The sequence below is a fragment of the Ixodes scapularis genome, unplaced genomic scaffold, assembly GCF_016920785.2.
Source record: "Ixodes scapularis isolate PalLabHiFi unplaced genomic scaffold, ASM1692078v2 PGA_scaffold2__306_contigs__length_199485367, whole genome shotgun sequence".
Taxonomy (NCBI): domain Eukaryota; kingdom Metazoa; phylum Arthropoda; class Arachnida; order Ixodida; family Ixodidae; genus Ixodes; species Ixodes scapularis.
In genome coordinates, this window is record NW_024609857.1 from 112,945,161 (window position 1) to 112,964,648 (window position 19,488).

Below are 19,488 nucleotides of genomic sequence, written 5' to 3' on the forward strand. Positions count from 1 at the left end.
TACAACTGCAGAATGGTGAATGAAGAAAGCAAAATGGTAACAATGATGACGATAATGACGTGCAGCTAGAGAAAAGAAAAGCCATAGCATAGCGAACCTAGTGGTAGGGCTTAGCAGTGCTCAAGTAGCACTGCCAAACCAAGCCAATCCATGTGCAGCAAACAAAGAACCTAAACCGGCGGCTTTTCGGTGGTGTTTCCTGCTGATTGCTCGCAATGATTTTGTCCAAAGAATCTAATTTTCGGACTTCAAGCTGCTCGAAGCGTTGGTTGTGAATATGCACTATTTCTATCGGGTAGGTCAGAGTTCCTCCTTTAGGTCCAAAATACAGGGTGTCTAGCGACCGGGAAATCCGGGAATTGTCAGGGAAATTTTAATTGCCGGGAAAAATCTGGGATTTGTCAGGGATATTGTCAAAAAGCGAGCCCAGTCAGGGAAAATGAGCTGGAAACACCATCGAGTGCCCTGGGCAAAGACTTGAGGACTTGGGGGACAGAAAAATAGGCGAGAAATCCTGCTTAGGGTGGAGTGCGGGCTCTGCTCACCCGATCTAGAGTGTGCTACCCGATGCAAAGGAAACAGCCGACAAATCCAGTCCAAGTCATAGATTGGATTGCATTGGATTGGATTGAGGGCGCGACACTATTCTAGATCAAGTTAGAGCCACTATATTTAGCAACAGATGGGAAAGCCGCAGACCCCAATCCAATCTAAGCGTTAAGCCGATAGTATCCGACAGTGTGAATCTGGTGGCCATGCCCTACGGCTGCATAAGCGTGGCGATGCTGCCATTCAGCTATTGACGTGTGTGGTTGAGCATCGTGTTTTCATTGTGTTTCCGGAAGCGGCATCTTCACTGACGATGTCGGCGGCAAGAAAGTGCTCGTTTGCAGCGGACTGTTTCGGAACATGCAAGTTTGATTAAGCCTGTGCAAAATGATCCTCACAGTGCTCAATGCTCAATGTGCCACGAAACATTTTCTTTGAGCAACATGGGAAGCACAGCAGTTTTGAGTTACGCATCGAGCAAAAAGCACCTTGCTGCTTTGAAGTGTCAGTTAAACTGTTCCCAATCTGGACTTCTCTCATTTGCGTTTCCACAACAAGTGTGGAGACGTTGATGAGCAGCTTTCTATTGAAGAGTGCTGTGACAAAGGCCGAGATTATTTGGAGTTTAAACTCTGTAGCGATTCACGGATTCCTTCGTTTTACAGCAGCATCGGCCTCACTCTTCCCTCTCATGTTTTCCGCCTGTGAAGTCGCTGCAAAACTTCAGTTAGAGAAGGACGAGTAGGATATACCATCTGCCATAGTATTGCGTCCGTCTTTCGGATTAAGCTGCTATCAGGCATCGCCATTGTGCATCTCATTGTTTTTTGCATAAACTTTGTGCAATATTAGACACTATAGTCAGATACCCTAATTTGTGCTGATTATAGTTGTGTCCTGTAAATAAAAAATGCCTTGTGTTGTAATGGTGTTACATATTTACCCGTCTCTACAGTGGTCAGGGAATTTCACCTGAAATTGTCAGGGAAAACCTGGAAAAGTCGGGGAATTTTAAAATAATAATTTGCTAGACTCCCTGAAAATATTGAACAAGTCCAAATTATCGGCATCTGAAAAATCGGTCGGTGACTGTAAACAGAAGACCATTGTATTTTTTTAGGAGGCATCCAGAAGTAACAATAATAATAATTATTATAGTGCACGCTCATTATAACAGACCTGGTTACAACAGACATTTGGATATAACATACCGATTTGTGAAGTTTGGTTAGTTTTTCTCTACATACCATTGACTTAAAGGGGCCCTGCAATCATATATAAGCGTCCACCTTTTTTGCGGTTTCCACGTCTCTTGGGGTTCAGGCAAGCCAGCGGGCACGGAGAGAGTAACTAAATATCAGTGCGTCATATTTTAACCGGACGACGTGGAAACCTTCTCCACCGACGAGGGCGACCCGCGGTACCGAAAGCGCGCAAAATGTGACGTTTTTGGTCCTGGGCTTACTACTGGTCAGAGCCGCTAAAAGCTTCTTTTTAGTCGAAATACAAAATATAAGTGGCGCGAACCGTTTCAATTCGTTATAAAAGTAGTTTTTGTTCAGTATTTTAGTTCAAAAAAAGAAACGAATGCAGTTCATAAAGTACGGAAACAAGAAATGACCCGTCGACATACCCGCCACCAAGTGGTGGTAAAGGCGACGCATACTAGAAAGGAGTAGTGGGATCAGGCGCCGACACAGAAAGGTTACGGATGTACGCGGCAGCGCTGCGGTTGTTTGGGCAGGAGGATCCGACCGGCTCCGAGCGTTCCGAAGGCCTTCGGCGAAAAGCATTGTCTTGCGGTTTGGCCGTTTCGCGGTATGGCAGCGCAAAGCAGCTCCCATTGTGAACTGATCTTTAGCCCGTATTTGCTGTCGTTTGTGACCAATGAAGTGTCATGCCGAATTAGTATTTAATCGCACAGCAAATGCAATGAGAGCCGCTCTGGCTGCCCGCTGCATACAGCCTATCCAGAACATGCTTCAATGTCGCCCTCTCGCGCCGTCGACTCAGAGTGCGGCAGCCGTGAGCGCTCGATAAGCTCACTACCCCTCTTCTAGTTGACGGCCACTCTCAAGCAACCAAGGACGTCATGAGGGAGGTTATTTTTTGCTTGCTTTTGTAATTTTAATTTGCCTATAACTTTTAAAATAAAGGGAATTTCGAGAAAAGAAAAGTTTCACTAAGTTACTACGTTCAGTGCACTCAGGTTCGGTGCAAATTAAAAATTAGTAAAAAAATCATTGCAGGGCCCCTTTAACTTCATATCTGCATACAACATACTCCTTTTACAACAGGCCAAAATCGTGGTCAAAATCAAAGTCTGTTTTAATGAGCTAAGACTGTATTATTATCTTTGCATTTAAATGTATAAAGCTTTCCTTTTTCTCTTTCTACTAGGCAGCAAGTTCTGCGACAGATTTTGCGAAGGCAAAGGCGTCGCTTTTCGAAGACGACGAGGCTGCACACACGCCTCCGTCTTCCGGGGTCGGAGGGCTGCGCCGGACGCCGGACGCGTCGGCGTCTCGCGACGAAGTTGGGCCCGACGGAGGTGACGGGAACCCCCGGGGCTGGTCCTCGGGGGGCGTGGTGAGCTTCTGGGAGGCCTCCAGCCGGCCGAGCGGGGAAGAGAAGCACCAGGCGGACAACGCCAAGCGCCTGGCGTCTCTGGAGCGGCGGGTGGCCCAGGCCAGGTCTCAGAAGGAGCTCCTCAGGTCTGCCCTCACTTCGGTGGTGAGTCGCCGGACTGCGAGGGTAGCACTGACGCCGGTGGCCCCGAGAGAACGAAGGAAAAAGAGAACAATAGAGCTATGAAACTACAAAGCAGACTATCATCATTGACAGGATGGGAACAGCAAGCCGTCTCTTTAGAGATGGCCGGCCTCTAGTATGCTTTGTTGCCTCCAGCCTCGCTTTAGACAGACGTGCTCGCTTGAAGCTTTCAAGAGGCAGAAGCATCGTCAATTGTACACGCACGACAGAGGCGGGACAAGCAAAAGACCTTCCTGTCATTCTCCTCTTGGTGATCATTGGGCATGTTAGTTTAGCTGCCACTCGTTGAAGACACACGATTTGTTTGTCAACTTGAACTCTGCCCTCCCTGTTCAGAAACTACTGTTGGCATTTTCCCGCAAAAACAGCTGAAGCCTGGGTAGGTTCAGTATGCCTTGTATTGTTTATTCCCACATCCTGATGTAAAAAAAATGTCTCCCCCCCCTCCTCCTCCTCCTCCTCTATATATGCGAGTTTAATGAATTTTGAAGTCCGACAATAAAAGCACGTATACGGCTCCTGCAAGTTTCTTACTCGTTTTCGAAATTAAACTCGTGGTACCCAAAAGGTGACGAGTTCAATCTTCACCTCTTCTGGTTTTCGTGTGGGCGGACGTTGTACGGGTGTTATTTTACTCCATGTCTGCCTTTCTGCTCACTTTTGCAGACTTCCTTTTGGCAGCCGTACCGCGCCGATTGAATCGACTCTCCCGGTTTTCACCTTACGACGAACTGCAGAGGACGCAATGAGCCACCCGAGCTGATCCCATGCCGCGAGAGTGTCACACGACTTGCGGAAGGGATGCGGCGACGTGCGGAGCGCATCATTGCTTGATACATTTGCGACGACGGAATCACTGGGGCGGTTCGTAGCCTCCGCTGCAATTTGTCGTAAAGTGAAGCGGAACGTATGCGGTCTGCTTTTTTCATCGCCTAATCGTCGGCATAACCCTTTTGGCCTTGATTACCCCCTCCCCCCACATTGGTGGCAACTTAAAAGTGTTGCCACTTCCCTGCAGGATGCCGCGGCTCAGAAGAACAACCGGAAGACCTTGTTTGAGGACAGTGATGAGGAAGAGGGAAATCGCCACCGGACGACAGGGCCGTCGGCGGCGGCACGCACGCCTCCCCTCACCAAGTTCTCCCTGTTTGAAGAGGACTCTGGAGAAGAGCCGGCAGATGAGGTGGAGCAGCTCGAGAGGGACTTCCGTCTCAGACCACACTTTGAGGGCAAGAAGGGACAGAAGGTGAGTCCCCACGACCGTATGTCGCCTCTCGTCCTAACCACGCCAGGCGTAAGGCAATACGAAAAGGTAAAAATTAAAAAAATGGCAAAACTTCATTAGTGATAAAAAGTCACGCACGGCGATGGAAGTCGACTCGACACACGAAACGCTAGCGAGCGCTCGACTCTAAAAACAAAACTCGGACAGATTTTCGTGCAGCGTGGCCACGAAGAACAACGACCAAACTGTAATCAAGGGTTATCTAACCCGTTGACCATGAACACACAGTTAAAAGCAACCCATCAAAGAGATAACAAAATGCTTCAAACCGTTTGGTACAGCTCGAACAAATTGCAAGTGGGAATGAGAGTGCCGGTGCAAAAACTAATAAACGATACCCAAGTCTTGATTGTCCGACGACAGGCCCAGAGAAAGTTCCAAAGTTGTCCATTAGACCTTGGACTTTGGTGAGCCTTGGAACTTTCTCTGTGTCTGTATGCACGGCTCTGAAGGCACACAAGCATACTCTGAAACGGGGCAAAATATACTGCCCAGAGGCAGACACGCCCTTAAAGGCAACTCAACACTCTGGGCTTAAACTAGGGCACCTGCCCAAAACAAAAGGACTCAAGACTCGCATCGGGACCAGCGGATAAACGAGCAGAGTGCCGGCCAGACCCGCCACTCTCACTGCATTCATCCCACCAAAAGACTGCATTTATTGTAGACTACGGCAGCCCCAAAACATTGCAACACAAGTCGCTTTCTGGGTGCAATGTCAGGGAACCGGCCGGGACTAACTAACGCTTCTTTGAGACACCGATCTGCGGCCAGGGCCTCTGAGCCAACAACCACTCAGCCAAGGGCAAGGTCATGGAGAGGCACATCCTACAGACATACATGTCCTTCAAGACATATAAATGCTCGCAATGAGTGACCTTGACCGAGTCACATTTACACGGCCCCTTCTAAGGGAACAAGTTGCGAATTGGCCTTGTCCTGGTGACGGTGCAGCAAGTCTAGCTCCCAAAGATGATCCCAAAAGTTGAGGTAAAAAAGAAAAGCACATGTGGAAGCACAAAACTTGCCAAGCAACACAAATAAAACCAGTAACCCACTGAATTCCGTGATACTGTCCCAGACCCCAGGCCCATCGGTAGTCCCCGTTCGTTTTGTTTCATTTCGTTTGTAAAGCTTTACAGAGACACAGAACTCACAAAAATACTTATATATTTAACTGCCTGCATAGGACAAATGTCACAAAACGAAACTTCGCTAAAAAAAAAAAAATATATAGTATATTAATGCCATAATTACGTTTTAGACAAACTTTGAGATGGGAGCAGTTTTGATATTTCGGCACATCGACTCGAAATAGGAGGATATGTTTGTCTCGGAATTGCTTCTAAAAGCACTGAACTAAAAAAAACAATACATTTTTTAAAGGGACACTGACAGGGTATTTATGCTCGCTGAGGTTTTTAGTTGTACGTGACATATGAGAGCTCAACTACCCAGAACAGAATTTGCGGCTCGAAATTCGGTTTCTTTCCGCCCGAAAACCGCCGACCAAGAACTGGCCGGTTCGAGTCTCGCTCACTCTCTTTTTCGCGGTCACGGGCCGTTTTCTAAGGTATCGATGCGACCACCAAATTTAATCGAAGTCGTGGGTCACTGAAGGCACACACGCAATATTAAAAATAGAAAAAAATATGAAACCCATTTTTTGTGGCTTCTAAAAAGCTGTAAATACGTTGATTGAAAAAAAACGTTCCACAGACAACCGGAAGCATTCTGTGCGTTCGTCGTTTCGCGTATCATCGTGGGACTCGCGGGGACGGTGATGGCAGCGGACGACGGGCGTGGGACCTCTATTTCAGAACTGTCGTTCGCGGTACCGGCGAATTCTGTCTACCGTTAAAAGAGAAATTTGGGACTGATCAGAAGAATTGGTATTCATCCCGTACGACACGCCCGGCCACCAAGCCGATTTGTACGAAGACGTCGCCGAGCCGTCGCTCCCTTCTCGTGGCTGAAGACATCGCTCCCGCAAACGTCAAGCACGACGTGTCTACTTCGAGTTCAATATGCACGCGTACGATTTCTTTACTAGGTGCGAATGTCCCCAAAGCGTGGTGCTTCCCGACTTCGACCCGGGAGCGCTTTTGCTAGAGAAAAATCGACAGCAAACTTTCCAACTTACAGTTTACCGGCTGCATTATTACTAAGGAAAGAGATTCACCAGAAAGGCGATGCCCCAGTAGCTCAGTCGAAAAGACGTCCGGTTCACACGCGGTAGGACCGGGTTCGATCCCCCGTGAAACTTTTTTTTTTTTTTTTCAAACATTTTTTGATGTTTACATATATATATAGATATATTTTTACAATCATCACTGAAGAAACAAGCAAAAAAATAACAAACTAATGTTGTGGACGATACTTCGCTGAATTAAATGGTATGGGATTTCCGTTTTGACACCTGCGAGCTCAATCTAATCACTTTCCACAAAATGCAAGGAGCATATAAATCAGGTAACGTCCGCTTTCCGAGGTGCCCGTATATGTTCTACAGGAATTGCAGCCAGCCGTTGGTCCCGATCCCGTTGATCTTTCGGAAACTCTGTCGCACAATGCCACTTTTTTTCGGATGCAGGAAATGTGAGCCAGCTGTTCACGCAACATCTTGGGTGTATTCTTTTCGGAGCCGATCATGGAAATTCACCACGGGCACTCACTACTCATCTCCAACTCCTCAATGTACAAAACAACTCATCTTGGAGTACAGAACAACGAGCGGAACAAACATAACTGCAAAAAAATCGCACGGCGAGCAGTTCCCGCACGCCGCATCGCGCGCCGCATGTCCTGTCGTCTGCTACCGGAGAGGAGGGAAAAAAAAAAAAAAAACGCACGGTCGGGTGTAGCCGCGTGACTTCCGCCACTCACTCTCTTCTCTCCACTTCTCCGACCTCCGTCGGGTTTCGGTTTCGGTTTCGAGGAGTTGCGTCTTTTGGCTTTATTAAAAAAATACGCTACTCTGTTGCAAAATATTAATTGGGTAGTCCTCCGACACCATAATGAAGCCCCTGGCAAAAAATAAAAAAATTTTTTGGGGGGGTGTCAGTGTCCCTTTAAGTGCTTGGTGCGGATGTATGTCACAAAATAAACTGTTCTCAAAGGAAACATTAATCATGCAATATTTTAGGATTGTGTGACATTCGAATTTTCTTATATCAGTTTCGAATGATGCAATATTCGCTTCGAGAGTAACTATAGTAAGTGACAAGTTAGGAGTTCAGGGGATATTTCTTTCATCCCTTTCCACTTTAGCAGAGCAAATGCTGGAAAGGAGGTTGTCTCCTCTCCAGCATTAGTGGGCAAATTGAGGTGCGATCAACAGTGCAGTCAAGGCTACGGCATTGTCGTAGCCAACATTGAGCTAAACGCCTTCACTATTGCCCCATTTTGTTTGTTTTTATTTCTCCAGACAAGCGTAACGGGTGTCGTCAGCAACATTTCCTCTCGACGCTTAGCGGTGTCCACACAATTGCCGTAACACACCTGCACAACATGCTGCTTGGGAGCCGTCCGTCGTCCCGCCCTTTCCTGCGCCACAACTGCCGTTCATAGTCTCATTGTTTGTGTTTATCGTTACTTGGAGTTTCGTTCACACTACGTGCGCAGACTGATGCCGCAGTTGTGCAGACGTCAAATGTGGTAGACACCAAAACAAGGGGAAGAGTGCAGTGCAGATGACAGTTGCACCTGACACACGACCGCTCCAAATGTGGCCCGCCAGCCCGCCCCGATCCTGCCCGTCGTTGCGCAGAAAATCATGTGACATCTCGTACCACGTGATAGCCATGTTTTTGGCGGCCCAAGGCCAATGCTGCCAGACGGAGCCAAGGTTTCGGTTTCGATTTCTGCTCATGTTTTTAAGGAAAATTTAACAATATGTATACCATTTTTTTGCAAAGCAAATGATGTGGTTTCTTTTATTAGTGCTTTTTAGTGTGAAATCACTCATCCCAAAATTTCCGAAATTGAGCGGAGTTGCCCTTTAAAAAAACACTGAACCAAGGGAAAAAAAAAATTTTCTACCTGGGAAGGACATGCAATTTTAAAAATGTAATGTCTGTTGAAAAAAAAAATTTTTTTTTCCCGATGTATATGCTACAATACAAATTTTTTTATTTGTGGGCAAAACCGAAACTACCGTCTACCCTTGTGGGATGGTGATGATAGCGTTTGTACCCAACTTGTGTGTGCTCCGAGTTCACTGGACCTCAGAGCACACACTGGTTGGTTACAAACACTATCATCATCATCCCACAGGGGTACAGTTTCAGTTTCGCCCGCAAATCAAAAAATATGTATTGTAGCATATACATTAAGCGAAAAAAATTATTATTTTTTTCGACAGGCATTAATTTTGAGACGAGCCTAAGGTAGGGAACAAAAAATTTTTTAGACAAACATTAATTTTGAGGTTGCTTGTCCTAACCAGGTAGGGGAAAAAAAATATTTTCTTTTTCCTAGGTTTAGTCTTTCTTCAAGGGCCCAAGCAGGGGCCCTAGGTATACCTGTTGAATACCTGTTGAATATTGGCATACATAGACATAAAAGGAAAAACATTTAGGAACATTGTGAGTGGGCCTTGCAGTGGCCAGTCCAAGAGGATAGAATGATTTCATAACAATTTCAGATGATACAGCACTTCTAAAAAAGACTGGAGTCACTGATGCATACACTGAGCCAGCAGATCATTCCAACGGGGGCTCTGTCCATAGTTTGACATGGGGATTTAATTTCGAATTGCTCCCAGGGAGCATACTGAGTTCCTGTCTGGGGATGTAAACAAGAGTTTGTAGTTGCGCCTGCATTGGCCAATTATATTGCTGCAATAAGGTTGTTTCAAAAATTTGTCGTCTTGAAGGACGACCAATTCCTAAAATTAATGTTTGTTACTTTGTGCGGAGTTTGGGATCACTTCCCGATTTTCCGCAGAGTGTTTGAACATTGAATTGTAGCTGAGGGACCTCCCTCCGTCTCATCTCTGTCAAACAAATTTGTCAGTTTTACGTGCCAAACCAAAAATGGGCAACTGGCATACTTCAGCTAAGGACCAATTTGAACCACCCGGGGGTCTTTTGACACCTGAACCGAAATCTCGAAACCCTGCCAGCCCAGTTTTTTTTTCTCGTATCTTCTGCAGAAAATTCTAGTTCATTCTTGTCTGTCTCAAGTGTCCTGGTTTAGAGCATTACTAAACACACTGCATGTATAAAAAAAGTGGTAGCACACCGCTTCGGGTTGGTTGCCCCTTCGTTGCCATCGTGGGATGCACAATAGTTTAATTTGTTTGAGTTGCAAGCACAAAGTCCTCCAATCAAACATTTATTTTCGGTCTTAAATTTCTTCGCTCATTTTCATTCGGGACAATGTCCTGTGCCGCGGATATTGTTATAGTTCACCATGATCGTCACCGCACTGAACAGCCAGAAATGCACACCTTAATGTTCTACAAACTGAATGGTACCAAGTGCAAGCCAACCACTGACACGGTGTTTGCGTAGCCGCGTTCGTCCGTTGCACGGTGGGGAATGTGGCGCATGCGAGTGCGCGCGTGTGTTTAGTACCGAATATGACAGAGCCGGCAATATCTTTCCATTCAGGTGCTGGCCCTCCAATCAAGGATTGGAACGGACGAGAGGTTCAGGCTGAACGAACGCTTTCTAGAGAGTGACGAGGATGGTGACGACTCTCACGGTGGGTGAAGCTGTGTCCTTTTTCTTTCTTTGAGGGATAAGTTTTGTAGGTTCCTACCGACGTTACTTTCACTTGACTTAGTTACACCTGCACTGTTGTACTCCTGGCGTGCGCCATCTGATTAGACTTTTGAATGTAGCCTAGTGTATCAAAAATAAGCTGTGCTGCACCGGTTGTACTCCCAGTAAACTTTCTGGACTGGTCTAGGCCGGTCAGAGCGATTTGAGCGAGTGTATTAGCGTGACAGAAACAAGACATGACAAGTTTACTGCCAGAAGTGGTTATGTTTGTTTGCTTTGGACCTGTTGCCTCCTGATGCCAACCCTCTTTTCACCGTGTTGCGCTGCAAACCCCGGCAAAAAAAAATGCGCGAGTTTAATTTCATTGGGCGTTAAGAAATGCGAGGGTAGCCACCTAGTACAGTGTATACCGCGTATGACGTATGTCGCGGGAGTCGCGAAAATCCGCACTATAAGCGGTTCCACGCTATAACGAAAACATCAATTTTTCAGGCCAAAATACATGCCATGAGACAACTTACCTTTGAAAACAATTTATTTTATGTTAGATGAAAAATAAAGCTTAGTTTGAGGAAAGTCTTTATTTCACCAGACTAGTACACTTCTCTCTCAAGTGTGTCACACATTTTGAAAGAAATGAGCGACTTTTGCCTGGCGCAGCCTTTTAACGGCGTCGCGGGTTGCGGACGGTCGTTGTGAGCATTCAGGATTGCTAACCCTAATCACTTTTCTCCGGCGATGAAAACGCGTGAAAATTCGCATCCCTTCTACGGTACGTGCCCGTAATACCATCAACTTGAGCACGGGCATGAAATGCTCCAAATAAGAAATCCGGGCGATGTTCGAAAACACAAATGCTTAGAAAGCACCACTGTAGTCGAAGTAAACAAACACAATGACACGGGCGTTTCTGCCGTCTTGAGAGTGTCACCAACATCGCCGCACGGATAGGTGGATCTTTCCTCCTAGTACGTGCTGGGTTATCATAGCGACACACAACGAAAATTCACAGTCAAGGATAGCGCTTTTACGGCGAACGATGAGCGTCCACCACACTGTCTATGTCGACGATCGCAACCGACGCCGTGTTTGCGGATAGAAGCAGCCGGCCGGCCGGCCCGCGACCGGCATGCAACGCGCACGAACACTTCTCCTCGACCTGCGATTGGTCTGTCGTTGCGGTTGTTTCCAACGCACAGAGCAGAGGGACGCGCAGCACGCACGTGAACGACACGTGCGTGCGTCCCTTCATCGCTATGGCAACTGAAGCCTCTCTCTTCGCTTCTCCCCGCTTCTTCGAGCAACCTCCTTGCCCCGCGAGTGCCGCTTGCAACTCGCGCCGTTATCTAGTGTCGCACAGGGAAGCGTGCTCGCTGCGTCAGTTGGTCGCTGCGGTCGGCAGGCTGTTCCAGAAACCGCACTATAACCGGTATTTCCCTTCGCGCGCCTTCATTTTAAGCGGTATGTAATTACATGGAGTTCTATGGGAGGCGAACCGGTGGTTTAAAAAAGCCGCGTTATACCCGGTCCTGCACTATAAGCGGTTATGTTGTAAGTGGTCTATACTCTAGTAGCACAGTGTCATAAGTTTAGGTTACAGGACTCCTTGACATTGGACGTTCTCATCGATTTTTCGGAAAAAAAGTGCGTTCATTCTGCGAGTAAATACGGTATGTATTTACTCGCAGAATGAACGCACTTTTTTTCCGAAAAATCGATGCAAAGTTAGGGGGGGGGGGGGCGTTCATTACGCGAAGTAAAATTTTTGCGTCCGTATTTACTCGCAGCATAATGAACGGACCTTTTATCCTGAAAAATCGAAGTAACTTCTTATCTCTTTGCGCTCGGCGCCCGACCCCGTAACCAAACTAAGCTGTGTAAAAAAAAAAAAGAAGAAAAACAACTCCTCTTTGTTTTCTTTTCCCCTTAGTTCCTTGTTTTTTTTGTGTGTTTTTTTTTTTTTTTTGCCGCTTTTCGCAAGTTGTTTTGTTTGCTTAGACGAGGGCTCTCCGGTTATCTTATCTCCGTGCGCGCGATGCACGACCCCCCCCCCGTAACCAAACTGCGCTGTAAGAAAAAAGAAAAAAAAGCTCCTCTTTTTTTTCTTTTCTTTTTTTTTTTAGTTCCGTGTTTTTTTTTTTTTTTTTTTTTTTTTGCCGCCTTTCGCAAGTTGTTTCGTTTGCTTAGAGGGCTTCTCCGCTCCTCTTTCTTACCTCCTTGCGCGCGGCGGCGCGCGAACCCTAAAATCCAGACTGTGCTGTACAAAAAAAGAAAAAGCTCCTTTCCATGTTTTTTTTTTTCTTGCTTCCGTTGGATCTTTGCGAATTTTTTAACGCCTTTTGCAAGGTGTTTTGTTCGCCCACACTGCCCATGCATTCGCGACCTCGCTGCACCAGGATAAAAAAGTGCGTTCATTTCGCGCGCGTGGGGGGAGGGGGTCAAAATTTTGAGAGCCGACTTGGGGGGTGCGTTCATTATGCAAGTAAATACGGTACTCCAAATAGAGTTCTGTGTTGTACAGCTGTTTTCTAGCCATTTAGTTTCCTTACAGAATTTGTTTTATTGATCTAGTTCTCTTAGTTATTCGTAACAATCAGCTGATATTTGTTGTTACTTCTAGCGTGGTAGTGGCGTGAGGCTGATGCTGACAAGATCTCCATTTAGAGACATGTCGCCATGTGCGCGGTCAAGTTTGCAGTGCAAGCAGCTGCTACGCGGAGGCGCAGGGTTTGAACCCTGCTGGGCTAGGTTTTCGTTTTACCTTCTGCTGCTTTCCTGTCCTGCTGCTAGCCCGACGGCAGTTTTGGGGAAATTTGTTGCCCCGGAGCGTACCAGCAACTTCTGTTTCCCGAACAAGAAGTGACGAGCGCTGTCTCGCATTTTTTCCGGTCCACCAAAGACGAAGAAGTCAACTCTGCGGAGGTGGGTGATGAGCGATCCCGGAACCTGAACATCTTGCGGGACGTTCTGGGCGGCCAGTTGGGGGAGGGACCCAAGACTCGTCCGAAACCAGTCTTCAAGTAAGAGACTGCCCTTCTCGCTGGACTAGAGTGCCTCTACTACCGGAACAGATTCAGCCAACAATATCTGAAAGGAAAAGTAGTGTCGTATTCTGCAAAGCCGCTTTTGCATGCCTGTACGAATGCCGCTCCTTTTCCAGGGACACGTCTCGGCTGCGCTTCGACCCGGCGAAAGAGGCGTCTTCCAAGTTTGTGGTCAAGTCGGATGCCTTGCCAAAGCCCAAGTATGACTTTCTTGTCTGCGGTTTTTGAATGTTTCACGGTGCATTGGTATTTACACAATATACGTGGCGAAAGAGCAAAAAAAATGGGATGCAAGCGGTGGGTCCAACGAACGAATCGCCAACATGAACACGAACAGTGCTTGGGGCGTGGTTCTAGTCGAAGATGAGCGTCTTGGTGTTTCTATTAGGCCCGCTTCAGACAGGGCAGCTTTCCCAGCCATTTCGGTATTGCTGGCAAGTTGTTCCCTGGCTGTCCCTAGATTTTGGCGCTGCGACACAAATTGCTGAGGTCGCGTCCGGCTCGAAACGGACGATTAACTCGAACAACTCGGAGTCGTTTGAAGTGGCAACAGCAATCGGGGACGCAATATTTTCACGTGACACTCCCGTGGCGGTGACGACGACAACTAAAGGCTTTGTTCTGGTATGAAAATGGATATATTTTGGGAATAAATCGTTTTGAAAAGACGAATTAGTACTCTCAATGCCATTTATAGGTATTAAAACTCTTTTATAATGTGTAACTGCATACCTAAATGGTCCAAGAAAAATAAAATTTAACAATGTTGATCATGCAAATGGTGGCAGTTCGGTTGCTGCATGCGAACGCGGGCGGCCCGTGTTGCCGGCGTTGCGACGTCAAGTTGCTGGGAGAAGTTGGCTTTCCGAAGCGGGCCCTAGAAGGCGATGAAGTCTCGTTGAAACACCGAGGCTCACGTTTCCCCGGTTCCCTAGAAGCTTTGCTTTTGGCGTACTCAGTCGAATCTTCGAAATTACTGGGGGAGGGAGCCACCGAGTGACTGGCGTTCCCCGCCCTCCCGCAGGAAGAAGAAAGGGGCGGAGCAGGTGCCCGAGACGGCTCCGCCCCCCGAGGTGTCCGGAGAGCAGTTCTACGAGGTGAGCGGCGCCCTCAAAAGCGCCCTGGACGTGGGACGGGCCCAGGGGGCGGAAGGGTTCAGCTTCTCCCACCTGTTCGAGCGGAAGCTGGGAAACGGCGTAATCGGTGAGTCCGGGAACGTAGGCATCTCGTTGAGAACCTCGGCCGAGCATGTCGCGACGCTGCAGTTTAGAGCACGCGGAGCAAAAGCTTATGCCGGAGACCGAGAGGTCCCAAGCACGATTGCACTGCAGTCTGCGTCATCGGCACCCGTATCTCGCGTGTTTGTGTATAATTGCGTGCCCACCCCTTGGCTTTTACCGTTTATGCGTTAGCCACAAGTTTGAGTCTGTTTGCGTCTTTCGGGTAATTTGAATTGCTCCTAACCCGTTGCATGCTAATTTTTGTGTTCGTGAAACATACCACGACTCATTCTTTAAAATCGGCAGTTTGCGCTGGAATGAAAGAAAACTTGCACTTTGCCTCCAGTTGTTGTCAGTTGCTCTCGCTACAATTCCTGGCCATCTGATGCGTCCATTTGGTACTTCCTCACTGTACGATGTTGGAACCGTGCAGGGAGATGGAGAGCAGCAGACAACATCTGGAGACTATGTAGAAGGCTTCTAAAATTTTCGTGCAAATTGTTGATTTTAAATAAAGTTTTCGAGTCATCAGAGAGGTGGCACGACTCATTGCGGAAAAAACTCATAACTTCCAAATTAACTATTTTGTATTTATTCTTCAGTCTTCAGCTAAAGTGTATCTTCACAATGAATTTGAATTTTAAGGCTGTATTACCTCTCCCTACACACGTAGTACATAGACTAGACGTCAATTTCTTTTTTTTTTTTCCTGAGATAATAAAATTTTTGCTTGTTGGGAATTTGGAGCAAACATTAAAATAACATGGGGTGGAGCAATAGTGGTAGTGCCACCATCTGCCAGAGGGCACAGAAAACAAGCTCTGAAACCGAAACACAAGCCGGACTCCTGGTCGGGCATTCTGGCCCTAAATGGACGGCATAAGAAACACTCGTGATTAGCAACCGAGGGATTAATTCGGATTATGTCGCAGTCACTTAAATCTATTGAATATCTAGAACTAACCTTCGAGAGTTTTAATCGTTTGGGCCTTTGTACATGGTGCATTAGCCTAATGGTTACGAGTGTCTGGTTAAGGTTGTTCTTGAGATTCAGTCCAGGAATTTGAGTACCTTGTACAGATTTGTCTTAGTTACTCCACCAAAGCTATTTCTTTATTTGTTACTGCCTTCGGTCAAAAGGCAGCTAACACTTCACGTTTATCGAAGCCTGGTTTGCACCAACGTTTTTCGGCAAATTCTGAAATTAGGACGCGACATCTCCTGCTGAAATAGACACCAGAGCTCCGTGCTCGTGGAGTATAACTGAATACAGTAAAAGCTCAATAATTCGAATTTCAAGGGGACGTTAAAAAAATGTAAATTAAACTAAGTTCAAACCAACGAAAGTCGAAGAAAAAAGACACATATCTGCATCTAAAGCAGTGGGAAACGCCAGAAACTGACAACTTTATTAAAACATCAGTCATCACTTTCTGCGTCTTCTTTTGGTAGGTGACTTGCATCAACCCATGTTCAAGTGCGCGAATGTAGCGGAACGTGTCTTCACCTTCTTTGTAACCGAAGAAGAAGATCGCAACAATGGGCGCCTCCATAACCTGCGACGCGCTTGGCCGGGCTGGTGTTTCCTCGTCTTCCTCGTCATTCTTGTCTTCCTCAGTGGGTTCTTCACCGGCAACCCTTGTATCTCAGGGCACCACACACTGCCGTCCGCGTCGACAACTAACGCCTTCCAGCACCTCAAGCACATTCGCAGAAACCGCCATGTGCTGTACGGAGTCACCTGTCGCCTCCGTGCTTGCAACGCTAAAGCCACAGTGGCGAAGACAATTGGCGATTGTTGCTGCTGAAACTTGATTCCAGAACTACACCAGCACCTGCATCGCAGTGAGGAGTGTCACGGAGTAGTAGTTCTGGTTCCTTGTGTGCAAAATCAGCCGTTCGAGCATGTGGCGCCTGTAGAATGACTGTATTCTTTACGACACCCTGGTTCGTCGTTCGCAGAACTGCAGCCGTATTTGGTGCAAGGAAAGTTAATTTAATAGCCTTCGGCTCTATGTGAACCTTGTGAGGTGAGCAATTGTCCACAATTAGTGGGACAATTGCTCAGAAGGAAAAGCTTCAGCTTTGTAGGCATCTTAGACTTTCTTCTTGTTTCGAACGTACCGTATTTACTCGAGGAATAGCCGCACTGTTCATGAAGAAAACCTAAGGGTTCACTTTTTTGCGGAGCACGCAGATTGCCAATCACCGCGATGGACAGCATGATTCCAGCTGTTTAGTGGACAGAGATAACGTTTTCGTGCGAAGACACCATCTGTGAAGATTCTATTTCTATGGAGCATCGTGTTCTGGATCTGGTTATTCGCTATGTTACTTCTGCGCAGCGCAATGATTGGCTCTATATCTGTTCTGTGCGAAAGTAGACGCAAGGGCCTTGTTCATAAATAGTGCGGCTATTACTCTAGTAAATACGGTACGTTGACAACATGCTCTTGGGGATCTCATACTGCCTTGCGATCTCAAACTTGCTCGCACTCCCAGTACAGTTGAATCTCGTTAATTCAAACTCGAGGGGGCCGAATACTTGTTTGAAGAAAGCAAAGTTTGAATTATTGGGAGTTTCCTCCCATGGAGACGCATAAGATGGGACCTGCTTCTTAGTTTGAAATAATGAGGATCGACTGTATCGAGTCTGCACAGAATTTCTACTTTTTCTTTAAACGTTTTTGGCACGGTACTTTCCACGAACCAATGACATCGCGAAGGTGAAGGTGGCACGGCGACACAGCTTGCAGTCGGATATTGATATGGCTCAGACAGATGTGCTCGAACCCGCACACCAGACAAAGACTCGAAGAAAAAAAAAAAAACAGTAAACTGAGATGACAAAAAAAGAAAAAAAAAAGGTGGGATAGTAGAGAGCTTAGATTAAAGAGAGGGTACATCTCAAACAATGTGAAGCGTTTGCAATTTAATGCTGGAGGCCTCCCTTGCCGATCGGTCGCAAGTATGCATGCGCTGCGTTGTCGCATGGCGAGGAGGAAAGCAGGCAGAAAGGTGGAGAGTGGAGACACTCCCAGACAATTTACGTGTTCGTCCCCCCTCCTTGCAGCTCGTATTGCAATTGCGACCCTTAAGCCACATGATCCCGATCGAGCTTTTGGAAACTCTGTAATACAGGCTCTGTATGTGAGTTACGATGGCCATGCCACCTATGACTCGGTTGCGAAGGCTGCCATCGGCAGTTCCCTAAGCCACGCACGGCGGTGCCATAGCACGGCACGCAGTTTGAATTATCGGTGCCAAAACTATTTCGTGAGCGAATAAATTTTTTTTATATATAGATCTTTATGCAGCGGGGTAGGACCACGAGAGTTTGTTTGAATTGTTAAAAAAATGTGGAATAAATGGGGTTTGAATTAACGAGCTTTCACTGTAGTCTTCTTTTCATCTCAATGGTTGCCTGCGGTACAGTCAATGGCAATACGAGCCGGCGCGGTTGACGTCTAGCCGAAAGGGTAAAGTTCCGCACAGGGTGCCTCCGATATGCTAAGCAATGACACTGACTGCCACATTGCAACAATAGGAAATAGTCACGTAGTAACCTCTCATTCGACTGTTTTCCTTGCAAGACCCTTTTGCGGAGAACGAAAGGGCGAAGGGCATGGAAGAGGAGGAGTACAGAGACACCGTGAAGTCTGTGGACAAGTCCAGACTCAAGGTAAATCCGTGGGAGCAAACGCCCTTTGAGCACGACTCTTCGGAAGAGGAGGAAGACGGCGTCGGCACGGAGGGAGCGGCATTTGCGGCAAAGGCGGGCAGGCAGCCACTACCTCAGAGGTGAGTGGCGGGGCTCTTCTGGTGTCTGGGTCGCCCCAGTGCTTCAGCGATGCCCTTCAGGAATTTCTTGGATAAGGTCAAAGGCGTGTGTAGATCGAACACATTTGCTGTTGTTCAACCTCCAAAATGGGCTAAGGGCAGCATGCAAAATTGGGTGTTTCCATTTTTTTTATGCCTCGTTGTACGATCATACATTGGTGAATATGGTGCGCATATATGCATCTTCTGACTGCTGTTTTCCAAGGTTCTTTATATGAAATCGGCTGCATGCCTCTGGTGCTGTTGGCTAGGTGGCATCGGTGAATAGAAAATTTAACTCGCCGGTTGCAGTTCTTTTTTTTTTCTCTTATGTTTATCATATTTCTAGCTACGCTGATTTGCGGTAAAATTATGTGCTGGCTGTCCGCTTATCACCTTGGAGGCGTGACCCAGCATTTCCCTCCAAATTTAATCGGTTTTGAACTCGAGCGCATTCTATATTAACTGGAGCATGGCGGCTGCGGGGAGTCTTGTTGGACATTGCATGAATTCAATGCGGTGTGGGACATTTTGGTAGTTTCTTGCCACAAATATTTAGCCAGAAAAACGGGATGGCCAATCTTTTTTTTATTTGTTAAGGGTAGACATGTCTCCATAGAGTCAAACAATCGCTAAAAAATTGGAAAATGGTGATTTCTAAATTTACAGGTATTTTTCTTTTGATCTGCAAAGTTTCTTATTTTGAAGATTAATATTTGAGACATATCATTTATATATAATGTCTATGTGAGTTGAAGTTGCACTGAAGCTGATGCTAAAACAACACTTTCTCAAAACACAAATTTTGGACTCGTCATAAATTTTTAGGAGGAATATCTCAGCATCTAGGGCAGACTGAAATATAACTTGTTTAGCAACATGTAGTTAGATGTGCAAAGCATGTAATGTTGGAAGCAGATTTTTCGACATAGGTCTAAAAAAAGTTTTAACTGAACTATTAGCTTTGTTCGATTTACCTGCACCTCCTGCACGGTGCATAAAGGTGTAAGGAATTCCGGTATGTGTACCGAGATATGACTTTTTGCACCAGTGCAGGTAAATCGAACAAA

At 46.6% G+C, this 19,488-nt stretch overlaps 1 protein-coding gene across 1 annotated transcript in view; it reads left to right on the top strand.

The window, feature by feature from the left end:
* Window positions 1–19,488, top strand: part of LOC8027401 (nucleolar protein 8) — a 40,238-nt gene that overhangs the window by 16,266 nt on the left and 4,484 nt on the right. The window contains exons 5-11 of the mRNA XM_029982510.4: window positions 2,950–3,282; window positions 4,340–4,567; window positions 10,222–10,315; window positions 13,235–13,355; window positions 13,496–13,579; window positions 14,404–14,582; window positions 18,193–18,400. Coding sequence (XP_029838370.3) covers window positions 2,950–3,282; window positions 4,340–4,567; window positions 10,222–10,315; window positions 13,235–13,355; window positions 13,496–13,579; window positions 14,404–14,582; window positions 18,193–18,400 — 1,247 coding nt within the window. The remainder of the gene's footprint in view (window positions 1–2,949; window positions 3,283–4,339; window positions 4,568–10,221; window positions 10,316–13,234; window positions 13,356–13,495; window positions 13,580–14,403; window positions 14,583–18,192; window positions 18,401–19,488) is intronic.